This window comes from Lytechinus variegatus, chromosome 4, assembly GCF_018143015.1.
Source record: "Lytechinus variegatus isolate NC3 chromosome 4, Lvar_3.0, whole genome shotgun sequence".
NCBI classification, from domain to species: domain Eukaryota; kingdom Metazoa; phylum Echinodermata; class Echinoidea; order Temnopleuroida; family Toxopneustidae; genus Lytechinus; species Lytechinus variegatus.
The window spans coordinates 14,247,834-14,265,086 of NC_054743.1; the positions used below are offsets into that span (position 1 = coordinate 14,247,834).

Consider the following 17,253-nt stretch of genomic DNA (forward strand, 5'->3'; position numbering starts at 1 on the left):
GATGGTATAGCGCGTAAGGTTCACCAGTCGTCCTCAAAGTCGCTCCTAAACTTACGAACAGCTTTATAAAATGGCCCCCCTGGAGAAGTCAGTCCCGGCACCACTCTTTTTTAAGTTTTTTGAAGTTCAGTGCTGTGGCAGCTTAAAAAATCAACCATTAGCAGCCGTCTTGAAATCATAATTTATTCATTTCTGATCCTCTCATCTTTATTCTCTTCCTTCTCTCTCATTCTTTGTCAAAATATTTATTTAAAAAAAATCTGATTTGCCATCACTGTATTCTCAGATTTCCCCCATTCCCAATTTCATATATCATCCATTTCCATCTTTTTGTCATCCTCCCCTTTCTTTGACTTGTCCATTCCTTCATTATGCATTCTTTATATTCTCTTCACTTCTCATGGATCATCTCATCTCTGTAGCTTCCCTTTTCACTCTTTCTTTCTTGCATTCTCTTCACTCTTTGGATTGATCCATTTCCATTACTACTTTCTTTTAACTCCACTCCTCTCCCCACTCAATGCACTGTTCCTCATTCTACCATTACTCTTATTCTACAGACTTAGTTCTTCCACTTCCTAGTCTGTAGTTTCATTTTCTTTCATCTATTACATTACACATGCCCCCATGTGTAATGCATAAACAAGATTTTCTTTTCAATACAAGTTCTCATAATCATTCAAAGCTTTAAATCATGAAATGCTGTCGGAAAGAAATATCGCCATAGATATTGTGCGTTTTCGAATTCGATGAGAAGTATTACAAAGAAAGGCCTCAATAGAGCACAATGATAGAGTAAATATACCCCCAGTGGAACTTTTCAACAACATTTGTTCTGACAAGTCTGATGTACAAACTTTCCTTGGTTTGAATTGGCAAAGAAGCATAGGTGTCTCACTGTTACTATGGTAACTGACAGAAAATTAACTTTTTTATGATAAAACATAATACAAGTCCATTATTGAAATGCTCCTCTAATAGACATTGTTAATAAAGCAACAATTTGCTAAGAAATTGCAAATAACTGCATGGAAATAAAAAACACTTTTTAATACAAAAGAAATGACAAACATAATGGTGGTAAACAAGATTAACATCGGAGATCAATCATGAAAAGGAATACAAGATCAAAAGAGAAACCACTGTGATGTTAAAAGTCTGAGTATATACTATAGATTGTTTGGCAGTAGGAAATGGTAATGTCCAGTTTTAGCATTGATTTATGTAAACTCTGCCTTTCCAGAAGTTGCAAAATTCATATATGTATAACAGCACAGGTTGAAACAATTCTTTATACCACAGGGAAGAGGTATTGAACACATTTTCAAAGTCAACCTAAGTCTGTAGTTCCAAGAAATTCTATATAGGCAAAGTTACGGGTAGTCCTACAACAAGTCATCGAAATAAGATTTGATCCAGTCATAAATGTACATTACCAGTATACATACTATAGTTTGTATTTTGTCAGCAAGGATAGAAATTATTATGGTAGTGATCAAAGGTATATGTTATCACTAAAGTTATACCAGACCCAAAACAGAACAATTACTCTGCAGGTAACATTTGGTTGGCAAACAATTGTCTGTGATGAGGATGAAGCGTATCACCAAAGATTTGGTATATCTCAATGACAGTACGGACACACATCATAAAACTGTTTGCATGGGATGAGTAAACACCATCCCCTCTCCACAAGATAATTTCCTTAACCAACCTATTATGCAACACACTTGACTGATTCTATTCATGTTCAAAATTTTACTAAATAGAATTACAATGAATGAATGGAAAAAATTGAATTTACAAACTACATGTCTGTAACATGCATTTAAACTTCATGTAATACTAGTATTTCATGTGAGCTTTGTGGAAGTCAATGAGGGTGACAAGACACATATATTTTAATTTTTTTTATCAAAAAAGGATTGAAATGCATGACTTTGGAGATATAAAAAGATTTCGCGTTTTATAGATTCAATGATACTAAGGAAATCCATAAAATCAAGATAAATTATAATAATCATGATTTTACATTTATCATGAGAAATCCAAGTAAGTTCTAAATTATTGAATAACAAATTTGAATTGTGAAATAACTCATATATTTCATGTGATGAAGTAAAAATATAAGAAATCAAGCTGTTATTGATCCGTTCAAATCTCAATTATGGAAAATCCATCTATATCATACTTCTTTACATAGAAATACACACAACGTACATTTGGAAACAGAGAAGCACACTGATGCATGTAAAGCATCAAATCTAGAAACACTTTGGCCTGTATTCTGAAGTCAGGTTTAACTTAGACCATGGTCTAACTCTAATTATGGGAAGCCAAAGGGGTAGAAATTTTTATTAAGTTGTATGTTTCTTATGTGTACTGTGCTCTTTCCTGATTCATCCATGGTGAAGACAATCATCTATTTATACTTCCTAGACAATCATGAATGATTTGAGAGCCAAATGAGCTGAAATGTGATATCACTATCATTACTGATTTATGTAACAATTGGCTATCCATACTTAAACCACAACTTTAAACCTTAGTTTAAGTTAAATCCGACTTCAGAATACGGCCTTTGTATTCTAGATGTTGGGGTTGCCGGCTTTCCATATTTGTGATCGATCAATTCAATCACAACTCTTTATGAGACAGGGCCCAGGTGGGTGTTTCATAAGGCTGTTTGTAAAGTTACGCACAACTGGGACATGTTCTTATGTCATATATCAATTATACAGGGAGATCATTTAGCACGAGAAAGGATCACCAGTCCTTCATAAAGTCATTCGTATTTTACAAACAGCTTTATGACACAGGGCCCTGATTTATTTCATAATCCTGCAGCAGATGAAATGACAAGACATTTTTGTTTTTCACATGATGATCTTTTTAATGTTCTGCAAATTAAATCTTGTATAAATCTTTAAATGTTCAGCTAAAATGAAATGAAGGGTACTACTATCTCTCATGTTAATCTCTTGACTTAGTCTGGAGAGCTTCACTGTGGTGTGGGGTGGTGATATCTATGATCTTGAAATCCGAAATTAGTTGAATTTTGTGTTGGAGAAGTCCATTTCAGGATGTTGCTTCATGAATCTGAAAAAAAAAAACACACAAAAAAGGGGGCGAGATGGAGAGAGAAAGATGTAGATATTATTCAAATATATGTATAAAAGCTTGTATTACAACAAATATCTTGTAACTGAAAGTGCCTCAAATCAGTCAGTGTTCTTGGTAATATATTCTTGGTCTTGATTGACAAACAAAACGTTATCTTGTAAAATTTGTGAAGGAAATAAAGGGAATGCAAACAGAAAAAATTGTGAGAGGAAGTAGAATGAGATAAAAGCAAGACAGAGCAAGAGAGGTAAACAGGTGTAAGAGGAAGAAAAAAGACGAAGAGGTGAAGAGAAAGGAGAAAGAGATGAGGAGACAATAAAATGGGGAAAAGTAACAGGTAGCAAAGGAAAATGAAGGCAAGATGAATAGTTCAAAATAGAGCAATAGAAAAGGAGCAAACAAAAATGAGAAGGGCAGAATAAAAAGAGGAAATAGAGACAAGTAGAGAGGGAGACAGATAACAGGTTGCAAAGGAGTATGCTGGTAGAAAGAAAGAGAGAGATTTGAAATAAAAGAAGGCACTTGGAAAAATACAAAGATGGCTGAAATAGCATAATAATTTGTTCCAAAAGTCAGTTCCAAGTCTTTCACACAGTCGTTCCACAAGTGTCATATTACTGTGAAAGTTACAATGATAATAGTAAATAATGAAATATGTGGGAAGGCTTTTCTGAAATATGCATAGAGCCATTGAATCCAATGATAAAGGAGCTATGCATTGCTCACAGTAGCATTTCCTATTGTTTTTACAATACCATCCAGTATTATGAAAGCATAAAATACTTGCAGGACCTGCATAAAAATATGGCTCTGAGTTTTGAAAAGGTGTTTCTTACTTTTATGAAATGAAAGTTCATCTGTGATGATTGAAAATAAGAAAAAGTTAAACTTTCTTGGGATTTTTCTTTGTGTTGAGAGCAAAAGTTACACTTTTTCTTGTGTTTCTTACTTGTTAAGAATATCTTGTTTCTTTTGATCTTCTGATGTTGGTAATCCCATTGATTTTTGTCTTTGATCATACATCATCTTCTCTACCATACCGCGAGTCTCTCCTTCCAAGTCTGACAACTACAAGGGAAAAAAAAATACTGTTACCATGGCAACATAATTTCTGATACATCCAAAATACATGACTTATACATCTTTACCTCAAGACCAGTGTGTGCTAATTTCATAATTGGTTAAAATCTGAGGAAGTAGTTTAAGCTTCAAAATTTGAAACGTAATGACTACATGACTGACCACCACCGACTGTATGCCTTTTCCGACATACCCTCATGCCATAAAAATTGTAACAGAATATGCTCATTCATACTTACAATAAAAAAGGAAGCACAGTGATGTTCATAGCCGGAAATACAAATAAACAAAGACCGGCAACTTCCTCATGGGGAATATAATTCTGTTTACCAATATTTTTAGGGTTTGCGTGCCTGTTTGGTGCCTTGCATTCATCTCAACTGCTCATACTCAGAAGAAATTGGCATTTGTGATGATAATAAATGCATTTATAAGACTGCAAATATCTTCTCTGCTGAATGCTTGAAGCGATGTTTTCATTATTATCCTGGCTTTAGCCCTGCTGGCCATCCCATGGTACACAAACATTTCAGGGAATACATCTTCCCGCAAGGTTACCATTTCACCTGGGTCGAGTGCAGCACAATATGGATGAATTTCTTGCTGAAGGAAATTAACACTATGGCTAGGAATTGAACCCACATCCCTCAGATTGAAAGATGAGTGTCAGAACCAATACACCACAATGCTTCTATAAGTGATTCATACTTAAACAGACATAGTTTGACTGTACCTTTGAGTTTTCTGGATTGACTTTCTTGGTGTTAATCTGAGGATCTGACTTCACTAACCTATCCCACCATTCCATTTTGTTGATCTGGAAATTGAAAAATATATACACACTGTATATGTAAATATTCATAGTCATGCGATTAACAGTGTGAGAATACAAATGAAAACATATCAGAGTCAATAGGAAATATGAATGCTGTTCATCTACTAACAATCTCTGATTGAAATGCTTTAGATAGGATACTAACGTTTATTCTTGTCCTCAAGTATATTCTCATAAATGATGGTGAGCCATGATTAGAGATCGTTTTTAAAAAATTGCTCAGATTAAAAACTTTTGATAAAAGAATTCTCATATATGGATATACAATGCAACATAATTTCAGATGCATGTCTATACCATTTTCAAGATAAGTTTTCAGAAAATCTAACAAGGAAATTGATCAAGATATTGAAACAATTTTAAAAGAACCATTATCCTCTAGACCACAATATTTTCTTGATTCCTGCAAATTTTGAAGGAAAAGAAAGACAACGGCATTCAAACATACCTTTTCAAGGTAAAGAATAACAATCTGTTTGTCTTGAATGACCCAGTGGCTCTCTTCTTCCTTTAGTTCATTGCATGTTTCACCATTTAATATGGGGTCATGACCTTTCAACCCGACCTTCAAGCGATGTTTGGTGATGGACACGACAAGGTCGCGGGGTTTAACTGCCATTGGCATTGGAATGTGTACCTGAAATTACAAGTAATGACAATGACATTAAAAACTTAGGTAAAATTCATTGACATGTTACCAACTTTAAGTATATGTAGAGTCAAGTATGAAGGAAGTAAATAAGTGATATCAAAATTAAAACTTCTGAAAGTTTCCCTGGTGAAGTAGAATAGTGTAGTATTTTTTACAGAACAACATGATCTTTCTTGGCAAATGTTGGTCCTGAAAAGGACCACTCAAACTCAATGTTTTGACAAATATGTTCTTGTCATTTTCAGGAGAATGAGCAAAGTTTGTAAAAATATCAAGATTGATAAAGTTTGGATCTTGAAATCATTTCCCAATTGCACGAACATGTTATTCAAAAGACTTTCAGGGTTTTCCCCTTTATTTCAATAAAGCTTTTTTAGGAATTAATTTGACCATACCATCATGAAGCATTTCATATGCTTGGTCCAGTGGTTAGAGCATTGGACTCATAATCGCAAGGTTGTGAGTTTGAATCCCAACTCTGCCATTGTCTCCACTTTGATAAAAAGGCCCAAGATTGATATCTGTCGTCTATTACGTCAGCCACTATGACTGATTAACCATGACGTAAAATGTTTCCAAGGTAATTGGTTATATACTAGCTTGGCGTTTACCAGCAACAAGTGGAATGCCTCTGGCCGTCTCACCTGCTTCACGCAGTTCAATATAGCAGCAGTGCTGACTTTGAAAACTACTCTAACTCGCACAAGATGTTCAGTGATACATGGTTACTCTTACGTCCACTTTTTATGAACTCCACCAATAAACTTACAGAGATATGATGGTTATTTAACAAAAAAAACCCAACATGGCCCAAGTTCATTGGCCTTACATGACCTTTGACCTTCAAATTCAATGATACTTGATTACTCTTATGTCCAAGATTCATGAATCAGATCAATAAACTTTCAAAGTTATGATGGTAATTCAACAGTTACACCCGATTCGGCCAAAGTTCATTGACCTTTGACCTTGGTCATGTGACCTGAAATGCGCACAGGATGTTCAGTGATACTTGATTACTGTAATGTCCAAGTTTAACGAACTAGACCAATAAATTTTCAAAGTTATGATAGTAATTCAACAGATACCCCCAAATCGGCCAAAGTTCATTGACCCTAAATGACCTTTGACCTTAATCATGAGACCTGAAACTTGCACAAAATGTTCAGTGATGCTTGATTACTATCATGTCCATGTTTCATGAATCAGATCCATAAACTTTCAAAGTTATGATGGGAATTCAACAGATACCCCCAATTCGGCCAAAGTTCATTGACCCTAAATGACCTTTGACCTTGGTCATGTGACATAAAAATCATGCAGGATGTTCAGTGATAATTGATTAACCTTATGTCCAAGTTTCATGAACTAGGTCCATATATTTTCTAAGTTATGATGACATTTCAAAAACTTAACCTCAGGTTAAGATTTCGATGTTGATTCCTCCAACATGGTCTAAGTTCATTGACCCTAAATGACCTTTGACCTTGGTCATGTGACATGAAACTCTAATAGGATGTTCAGTAATACTTGATTAACCTTATGGCCAAGTTTCATGAACTAGGTCCATATACATTCTAAGTTATGATGTCATTTCAAAAACTTAACCTCAGGTGAAGATTTGATGTTGACCCCGCCGCCGTCGGAAAAGCGGCGCCTATAGTCTCACTCTCCTTCGCAGGTGAGACAAAAATGCTGCCTGCCGAGTTCTTACGGGAGTTACCACAAACGGAATGGAAACAGATATCAAATTTGATGTGTGGAGGTTTTTCACCATGCTCTACAAAAATATCATCATAAAATATTGAGATGCGAAAAAAATTGATGTTACACTTTGGTACTGTATTAGATGGAATAATAATGCTCGTGTTTTCTATACCTCTACTTCTTGCAGCGTTTGTGTCCATCTATAATTAGGCATGTCAGCTCCATTGCCTGAGTTTGGTTTCATCTTTCCCTTATCTTCTTCATCATCCTCTTCGTCATCATCCTGAACAAAAACAAATGATTCGAACAGGAGTAAGATTACAATAAGAAGAAATTCATAGTGCAAGATACATTTGATTATGTGACCTGAAACTCATGCAAGATGATCAGTGATACTTCATCATACTCGATTGATACTTTTAAAGATATGATGACATTTCAAAAACTTAAACTTGTTTAATATTTCAATATTAAATCACCTTCCTTTCTCCTTCAGAAAAGCAGCACCTGCAGTCTTTCTTTGCTATGCAGGCGAAATGACCCAAAAAAAAACGCCACCATCATTAACTACAAGTAAAAAACCCCAACATTGGAAAGAATTGCTGGTGTTCCAAAGTAGGCTTGCTACAGAAAGTATAAAGAAGTTGTAAAGCAAACTCACATCTTCTTTTGTTTCCTTTTTGGATTCTGTATTTCCAGTATCTCCTGTAGCATCTGCTCCTTCACTGGGCTCACCTGCTTTCTCCTAAATAATAATAAAAAAAAACATTGACACAATGCCCCACCGTGATTAATTATTGACACTGATACATATTGAAGGCAGAAACTATTTATATATGTACATGGTAACTTAAAAAAAAAGTTTACTCAAATTCAAAGTAAACTGAGCTGATAAATACCAGATCCACCTAACCTGTGGATGAAAGGATTGTTGGAGATCCTTTTAAAGTACAAAATCAGATTCTTCATCATTTGATTCCCATTTCAAATCAAATATTGTGGATAAAATTCTCATTTTAGCAAATAACTGAATGGGAAAAGAAAAAGCTTTCAAAAATTTGATAGGGGCATCAAGATAACAAAAGGGAAACAGAAACAGAAACAGAAAAGATTGACAGTTGTGTGTAAAATCACACAAAACCTATGAACAGCTGTGACACAGCACCAAGATACTGTAATGAAGTAAATCTACCCCATTTTAAATAGGCATATCATTGATAATATACATTGCAAGAATGACAAAATAATAAAGAGAACTACAAAATAAATAGTGCCTATTTAAACAGAGCAATGACTAACCCTGTCTATTTCAGCTTGTAATCTCTCTGCCTCTTCATCTGTAAGTTCTTGTATCTTGGGTTGGTCCTGATCTTTCTTCTTGGACTCTGCAGCTAGCCTTGCTGCAGCCTCTTTAGCCTTCCTCTCTGCCTTGGCCTTCTCAGCCGCTGCTGCTTCTTCTTCCTTCTTCTTCTTGGCATCTAAAGCAATCTTTTGATGAGCCTTGAAGCTTCCTATTACCACCTGATCAGATCAATAGTAAAATAAAAAAAAATACTAATATTAGTTGTTTAAGAGAAAATCAAATGTGGTTCTATCATTTATTTCCATCTTAAAAAACACAATGGCAGTGCTATTTCATGGAGCTTGTCAACACCATCAAGTTGAGGCCAGTGTTTTTTAATTTATTTTTTTTAATAGACAATTAGAAAGCAAGGAATTCACAGAAATTGTTAGTGTTGACAATTTAATCAGCCTTGGAAGTTTCCTTGAAACACCACTTGGATATATCAATGTAAGACACAATGACAATAGTTACACAACAATACATCAATGCTGCAAGTCCCCTGGTTACTGACATCATGCATTATGTCTCAGCAATAAATGAATACAAAATTTCCAATTTCCTCATATTACTCTAAAAGTAGGTAAAATAATCAGATTTAAAAGAAATAAACTAGACACTTTAGAAACACTTTAAATAAATAAATCTGTTACGACGACTCTTAAATGTAATAATCTGTCAAATGCCAAAGCATCATGGAAAAAGGTAAATCTCTCTTTGTAGAATTTTGCAAGATACTGACAATTTTTTTTATTTTTTGGGGGGAGGGGCTACAATTCAGAAAAACATATCACCTTCTCTGCTTCTCCTTTCTGTGCTCCTGTGAAGAAATCTGTTTTCCTCCTCAGAAATCCAAAGAAATCATTGATGAGCTGTTTCATATCACAGGAAATAAACAATCCAAATGTAGAATCAATTAATGAAGAGAAATTAAACTTATTTACATATCTGGTTGATCTTATTTTTCTTTTGAACTGATATTGATTTTAAGGATCTCCTTCAATGCTAATCCAAACTTACCTGTGATGAGGGCTGGTTACATGTATTTGTAGATTAACAAAAGCATAATGTAAATTGCAATTGTAATGGACATGATTTTTTTCATTTTCATGGAGGAAAAAAAAAAATCTTCCAACTATATAGAATATAACACAGCTATGCACAATAATACATAAAATCATAAACAATTGATATTAAAAATATAGCAATTCATTTCTAATTTGATAGGGAGAAGAATGCCAACTTTATCTGATTTATATATTATGACATGGTCATCTTGGGGATAATTTGATTGAATGACAATTGTTCTAACAGTTCATTTTCTAATGATTGAACAGGAGTAAAAAAAAAAATCTGAAAGTTAATAGGAAAATACTTTACCATAAAAAAACCCATTAAAAATGGGAATGAAAATAATTTACTATGAGAGGCAGCTGCTGACATGACGACAAATCGATCCTTTCGGTTTCAATTAAGTTTCATATAGGGTAACGCACCCGGTATTCGGTCACTTAAGGGGAAATCGCCGGTAAAATAAATACCTACCTCATTTATTTGTAAATCCACCATCCAGGAGAAAGAAAATATTGTCCCCTTTCAGATTATTGAACTCATTTAGAAAATTGAATATTGTTGAACAAAATATTGCCGATAGACCGAGGTGGTGTTTTTCGCCCAGTATTCGGACACGCCGCCCAGAATTCGGTCGCGCGAAAATGCGCGATTTATCTAATGTTAACTATTCGAATTTCTCTTATGCTTACTGTTTTTTATTCCTTTTATGTGATCCCCATATCTTAATTATACATTTCTAGTGTTTATTTTTTAATAATAGTAACAATAAAACCTGATTAATCCACTAGAAATAACAGAACAAGTGGAAGAATTTAGACTGGATGGTATTGTTTGAAAGTTCGCCATGTGATGGCGTAAACTAAATATATATGTTTCATTATTCATTCTATGAAAATACATGTTTAATATAACTTTTGTATTTTTTTCTTCTCTCTTTTACAGGCAAAACTCCTTTTGTATTAGTTTACTTTGTTTATGATTTATAATTTCCTACTTTCAATCACTTGTTTTGCTTTGCGACGTTACATTTCATGTTAATTTTTCTGTTTTGTTTTGGTATTTATATGATCCCAACGTGCATGGTTTCTTACCTGTTTGAAGTTTTCATAATCCTATGCATTCCTCGGATGCATGCTCTTTTATTGGGGGGTTTTGTGTTCTTTATACTTTATTTATGATTTTCAATTTCCTACTTTCAATCACTTGTTTTGTTTTTCGATGTTATGTTTATGTTGTTTTTGTGTTTTGTTTTGGTATCATTCCAACTTGCGTGGTGACATTATTACCCTTTGCCGTTTTCATTTTCAGATGCATGCTCGCTTGTTTGGGGTTGTTCTGTTTTTGTTTAAGGGAGTCTTAATTATTTTGGTCTGTTTCTTTTTCTTTTTTTTTTCTTATTTGGTAATTCAGTACAGTTGGAAATCCAGGCGGGGAGCAAGGTCTGTGTACTCCTAATTCCCGATCCTTTACATGATAAAAAAGTGTCAAATTAAAAGAGGGCTCATTCCTGGATCCGCTTCTGAGTAGAATTTATTATTTTGGAGATTTTACTTATGTTCATAATTTTCTAAAATCATATTTTCAATCTGCCATCCCGATAGTCCTGATAGTCATTGATGAAAATCTATCAAATAACTTGGTTTTTGTTTTTAGTCGCTCCAGTCAATCACCAAAAGATAATCAGCCACACAACCTATGTCAAACAGTAGATCACACTAGCTCATTCAAACTATGGGCATCGGAGAAGAGGATTATCTTTTGTATTTTTCAGGGGGGTGGATCAAGCAATAGAGGTCCCCAATGAACATTAATCCTCTGTTCTGCTGACCATATCAATCCCCTCTCGTTAAGATTATATAAAGTTTCAATCACTCAGAATTTTTAATACAATAATCCAAAACGGAATCAAACAGAAAATGGTTTAGCATCGTCGTTTCAGTCAATTTTATTGCAGACAAAGAGTCAAATGGGCAACATGTTCTTGAAACTTAACGTCTTTGCAGTCAAGATGTTGTTTATTTTTTTCAGTCTATGAAATGAATGGCAAGGTGAATGTAGAATTACATGTAATACAAATGGCAAATAAGTTTCATACTCGTGTCTTTCATAAATGGAAAGAAATCAATAAATCAAATACTCTAACAAAATTTACTGTTTGTCCATCTATACGTACAATACATAAAATTTATATGAAATTAAGAATGATAATTGATATGAATACAAACAATATAATGTAAAAATCAATCTTACACTGCAAAATAATTAGTACCAGGACGTAACAACTGCGTAGAATATATTTTCTTTGTAATTTCTTGGATTTAATATTACCGTAGGGCCTAGTTTATTTTTTTACAATAAAAGTAATGGTTCAATAATATTTATGAGATGATTTAAGATCTATGTCGGCCTCCGATATGATTTCATATCATTCCTTTATAAATCAAACAAAATTTTAGGGAACATTGTGATATAAGAGGTAATTGAAGATCTTTAATTCACTCAATGCTAAATCTTTCTTGAATACAAGTGTGGTACGCCTTCTTGATGAAACAATTTGAATGAAGATAATGTACATAAATTAATTTCATCATGTTTGCCTTAATCTACTATTCTTACACTATCCTTTTCATAATTGTGCTCATTGTTTTATTGCAACTTCCTTCATCATCATCATTTACTGGTTCCATATTAAAACACAAAACTACTGCCCTCGCTATTGTCATTTCTTTTCCTACTACATCAATGGTCCTTTAAATCCCCCGAAAATTAACGAGAAAATGAAGAGGGAAAGAAAGACAAAATAACGACGAGACCGACAATTAAATTTGAATCGTCTGCTGTAACTGTAGTCTCTTCACCCCGATTTTTGCCATCCACTGTTCCCATGCCGCCAAATTTGCTTCCATAGAAACGGAGAGGTAAGGGCTGGAACCATGCCGTGATTTTACTGGTGTCTTCCCATTGATCTGTGGAGAAACTGGTAAGGAAAATTTTTAGAACATTTGAATTACACAGCATGATGGAAAATACCGATTGATATAACAGTTTAAGTTAAGAGTATGGTTAAGTAAATAAAAAGATGTAGACCTACTTTATCCCTATATATGCGTTGATTTAGGTATCCCATATACCTCAGTCGCCCTTCTTATTCACATCTTGTCTACCATCCAATACCGAGTTGTCAACCTGCTGTTGGAAATACTGTTAGTAAAGATTTTGATATCTGCTTAAAAAGTGATTGAAAGTATGAACTCAAAGAATTTGAAATTAATATTAGACGAAAGGGACATTTTATTAATTCTATAAATCACTTTAGGCCTAACTCGGGCAACTGAATTCCAATCGAATTCACAACAGGTAACTGATAATTCTAACTGAATTCGTCAACATTTTCATCCAGTTTCGATTGATGTTATTAGCAATGATGACGATATATTAAATGGCCCCTTGTTTTAAATTAAAACGACCAAAAAAGTCATCCGCAGACCTTTGATATGTGCCGTGACGGGCAAAATTGAGGGGCAATTTTCCAGCCTTTGATCTAGCAATGGCGTATTTTAAAATAACACTCGTGGGAGCGCCTTTTTTTTTTGGGGGGGGGGGTCCATCCTCCCTGGAACCTGATGTATTATTCAAATTAATAATAATATTGAAAATGACTATGATAACATTAAAAAATAACACAGTTTATCTATTGAGGTTGAGTTTGACTATTGAGGCCAAAAAGGAAATCACTAAGACTTAATTTCAATCACGCAAAGGCAATATCAAAATGAGCCCTGGTCAAATTCGGCAACTTCGTCACCATCATCATTCACCTGCTCAAATTGCATTTTCACAGGCATTAAACATCTTTGAATGAAGATTTTTATTCATGAAAAATAATTGTAGGTGTATTCTTAACATATTTAGGCCTAACGTAGGCATATCATTTGCCTTATCATTTGAGAAAGATGTAGATTTCAACTCAATCACGCAAAGGCAATCAAAATGAGCCTTGGTCAAATTCACCAACTTCGTCACCATTGTCATTCACTTGCTCAAATTGCATTTTTACAGGCAATAAACATCTTTGATTTAAGGTTTTTATTCATGAAAAATAATTTTAGATATATTCTAAACTTATTTAGGCCTAACAGAACAGAAAATGAATTAAGATAAGTGATTCACTTGCGAGGAGCAACGTGTATGCACGCTCTTCCCTTCTCACAAACACACCGGCAAGACACTCAATGTTGCGCGACCGAATTCTGGTCGAGCGCCCTCTCACTGTAGGGGCAATGTATAGGCCCTTGCTACTCTTCAATTTCACCGCTAGTTGCATATTCGCTGCGATTGGGTGAATACACAAGTCTTCCCCTTCACACTCGTACCAAATTCATTACACCTACACACAAAGTCATGACGTCACAAGAGTTTAAATGAAGCGACGTACGCTTAACTCAATAGCTAAGAAACCCGGAAGTAAACAAAATCCCCCGATGCGGTCAATTTTAAGGTTAGTTTTTTTGCTGTGTGCTTGTCTTAATCGACATTTTTTTTGATGTGGGCTGGAAGTGCTGGTTTCTTGCATGATATGCCAAAGTTTTCTGGCTCATGCATTATTATTTTTTTTAAACAGCTGTTGAAACAGCTGTCTGACCGAATTCTGGGAGGTGACCGAATACCGGGTGCGTTACCCTATTTTCGTGGATATCATCTTAATATTCTTGCATATTTTTATATCCTACCAAACATTTTGCTGATTTTTGTCTGATTTTATTAAACACCAACTTCAGCCAGACTGAATATTAATTTTTATTAGTATAAAAAACAAATATGATTTTTTCTAGAAATTTACGTATTTGATGACAGTGATGATCCTACAGTAAATGGTTTCAATCGAAACACGATAGCGGTAGTGTGGGACCGAGATAAACTATATGAAGCGAAGAAACGCAAAAATGAACGTATGGGACCGGACCAAAATGAACTGATACTTGCGCGTTGCGGACGTGCATAGCAAATTAAATGCAGTACAATCACACAAATCAAAACTTATCATGAATTTAATTATACCAGTTACGTACCTGATGAATTCCTTGTTCTTGTTGCTGGGCCATTGCCATCAGCATACCGTCAAATCTATCGTCATCCTCAGCCATTATCCACATGTGGTTCATTCAGCAGAAATGGGTGAATAAAATTTCGTAGTCTTCGTTTTCTAGCATTATGCGCTGCAGGGCGCGGCGGCCGGAGTCAGAAAATTCTAGAAACAATAGCAAACTACAGGGCCTTGATGGTGGTGGAGGAAGAGGAGGGGGCCGGTGGTGGTGGTGGGGGGGGGGGGGGGGGGCTGACAGGGGTTGGTGGCTAGGGGCTTTAATGTTTCAATTATGAATGGTCTTATAATTTCCAATGGCGTTTGGAATGATTCAAACTATATATATATATATATATTTATTTATCCATCTATTTCGGAAGGAAGGAGAAGGGTTAGATGCGGGGGAATAGATGGAGGGTAAGAAATTAGTAAATAGATAGCTATACATGTAGGGCGGAAGGAAGAAGGCACACACACCGGCGTATGCCATGGGAAGTATGATCCTCAAGCGCCCTTTTTATGGGGGGGGGGGTAGTTCATACGTTTCAAGGAAAATGTGCAAGTTGCTGACTGACGGCCTCTATCCATTTTCTATTCTTCTGAATTATACTAATGATGATGATGATGAATTATGATGAAGACATGACGATGATGATGATCATGATGACGACGACGACGGCGATGATTATGATGCTGAGGATGATGATTCTATTCTATTCAATTACATTTTTTTAGTCTATGATACATCCTTGTGAACGTTTCCTCCATCCAATAACAGAATACTGTACACATATCATATGATTATATAATAAATTAAACACCATAGAAAATTGCACTCGTAGACACGACAAATAAAGATTGATTGATTGATTTTATTTGGCAAGTCACCATAACATATATACAGTAGCATTTAAACAACAGGCTTGCACAGGATGACCCACGAAAGCTCGAAAGCTTATTTCCAGTGGGGTCCTGAATTAAGATAATAAAATGGTTCAATTATACTATTTACATATTAAAAATGAAGGAAAAAATCAGAATTTAGTATTACCAATAAATAAGATATATAGACACTATATACAAGAATATAACGAAGAAGAAGAAAAGAAGGAGAAGGAAGAGGAGCAACAGAAGAATAGTGGGAACGAGGAGTATAGAAAAGGAGACGGAAGAAACTGATAACGAAGGAAAATAAATAAGGAGAAGAACAACAGCAAAAACGGTGACGACAATAACAACACGAAGAGGAGAATAGGAAGAGATAAAAGAAATAGAAAGAATAGAAGAAAGGACATATCGAAGCTTCAATCACACTATGTAAAATACATAAAAATACCTGGTAGAGAAGAGAAAAGACCTAGGTCAGTATTCAGGCTAAATCAACCGTATAACATATCATTTGCATCTTCTTTTTGACTCTCAAGTGAAAGATATTCTTTCAATTTCCTCTTAAAATGCAAAAAGTTTCCTATTTCCTTTATATAATTGGGAAGGGAATTCCAATGTTTTATAGCATTGTAATAAAAGGAGTTACCAATACTCCCTATCCTTTCTGGTATGCAAAAGTTGAAATGGCTGTTTCTTGTATTATAGTTATGTATTTCGGTACAAGAGGGGATAATAATTATACACAAATAAAGCAGAAGGGGCGATGATTCTGATGAACGGCATATCCGTAAGAACAAAAAAGACAAACATTCATCAAAACATTTCAGCCTTGTTTATAACTAGATATTTACACTATTTATGTCAACGACATTGTTCAAATTTGTTGTTCTCTAAACTATCAATACATAGGCCCTATAGCCTATCGTTAATTATTCAATCATATTCTTTGACTGAGTTGGGAACTCACTGATTAACCGAAGCTATACTCATTCTGAACAACGTTCGATTTTTTTTTTCATCGCGCGATGCAACAGGTGTGAAGCTCAGACTTTGGTCTCACGGGGTAATTCAACACAAAAAGCTTCAATTTTCACATATATTTACAAAAATACAGAGGTATTGTGAGATTTTTTTTTTTTTTGGGGGGGGGGTGGAATTGTATTTTGTTTACAAAAAAAATATCGAAAGTGAAAATAATTAAAAAAATACTATAGGCTTTGGGCCTTAATGTCTACTTTTATTGATGAAAAAAATATATTTGCAGAAGATAGACCAATGATGACGTATAAATATGAAGACCATTTTTTTGTGGGGGGGGGTGGTACTGAATGAGTCAAGGAGATATTCAAGGAGGGGGAAAGTATGAATCCCCATCTCTTCTCCCAAAGAAAGTAATTGAAAAGAAACACAAATGCCTACTCCAGTGTCAGTGTATAGACCTAGTGTAGACAACATTTATAAACATCACA

At 34.7% G+C, this 17,253-nt stretch overlaps 1 protein-coding gene and 1 long non-coding RNA gene across 2 annotated transcripts; both read right to left on the reverse strand.

Moving 5' to 3' along the window:
• Window positions 1–2,872: 2,872 nt before the first annotated feature.
• LOC121413453 (nuclear migration protein nudC-like) lies at window positions 2,873–14,991 on the reverse strand. Its single transcript, XM_041606273.1, has 9 exons — window positions 14,883–14,991; window positions 9,534–9,611; window positions 8,697–8,918; window positions 8,059–8,142; window positions 7,570–7,680; window positions 5,487–5,675; window positions 4,937–5,020; window positions 4,073–4,191; window positions 2,873–3,099 (listed from the first exon to the last, which is right to left on the reverse strand). Exons 1-9 carry the CDS (start codon window positions 14,973–14,975, stop codon window positions 3,048–3,050), a joined length of 1,032 nt encoding a protein of 343 aa, XP_041462207.1. The 5' UTR covers window positions 14,976–14,991; the 3' UTR covers window positions 2,873–3,047.
• On the reverse strand, window positions 11,147–14,495 carry LOC121413454. Its single transcript, XR_005969743.1, has 2 exons — window positions 12,905–14,495; window positions 11,147–12,790 (listed from the first exon to the last, which is right to left on the reverse strand). It is a non-coding gene; the product is annotated as an uncharacterized LOC121413454 (long non-coding RNA).
• Window positions 14,992–17,253: the final 2,262 nt, after the last annotated feature.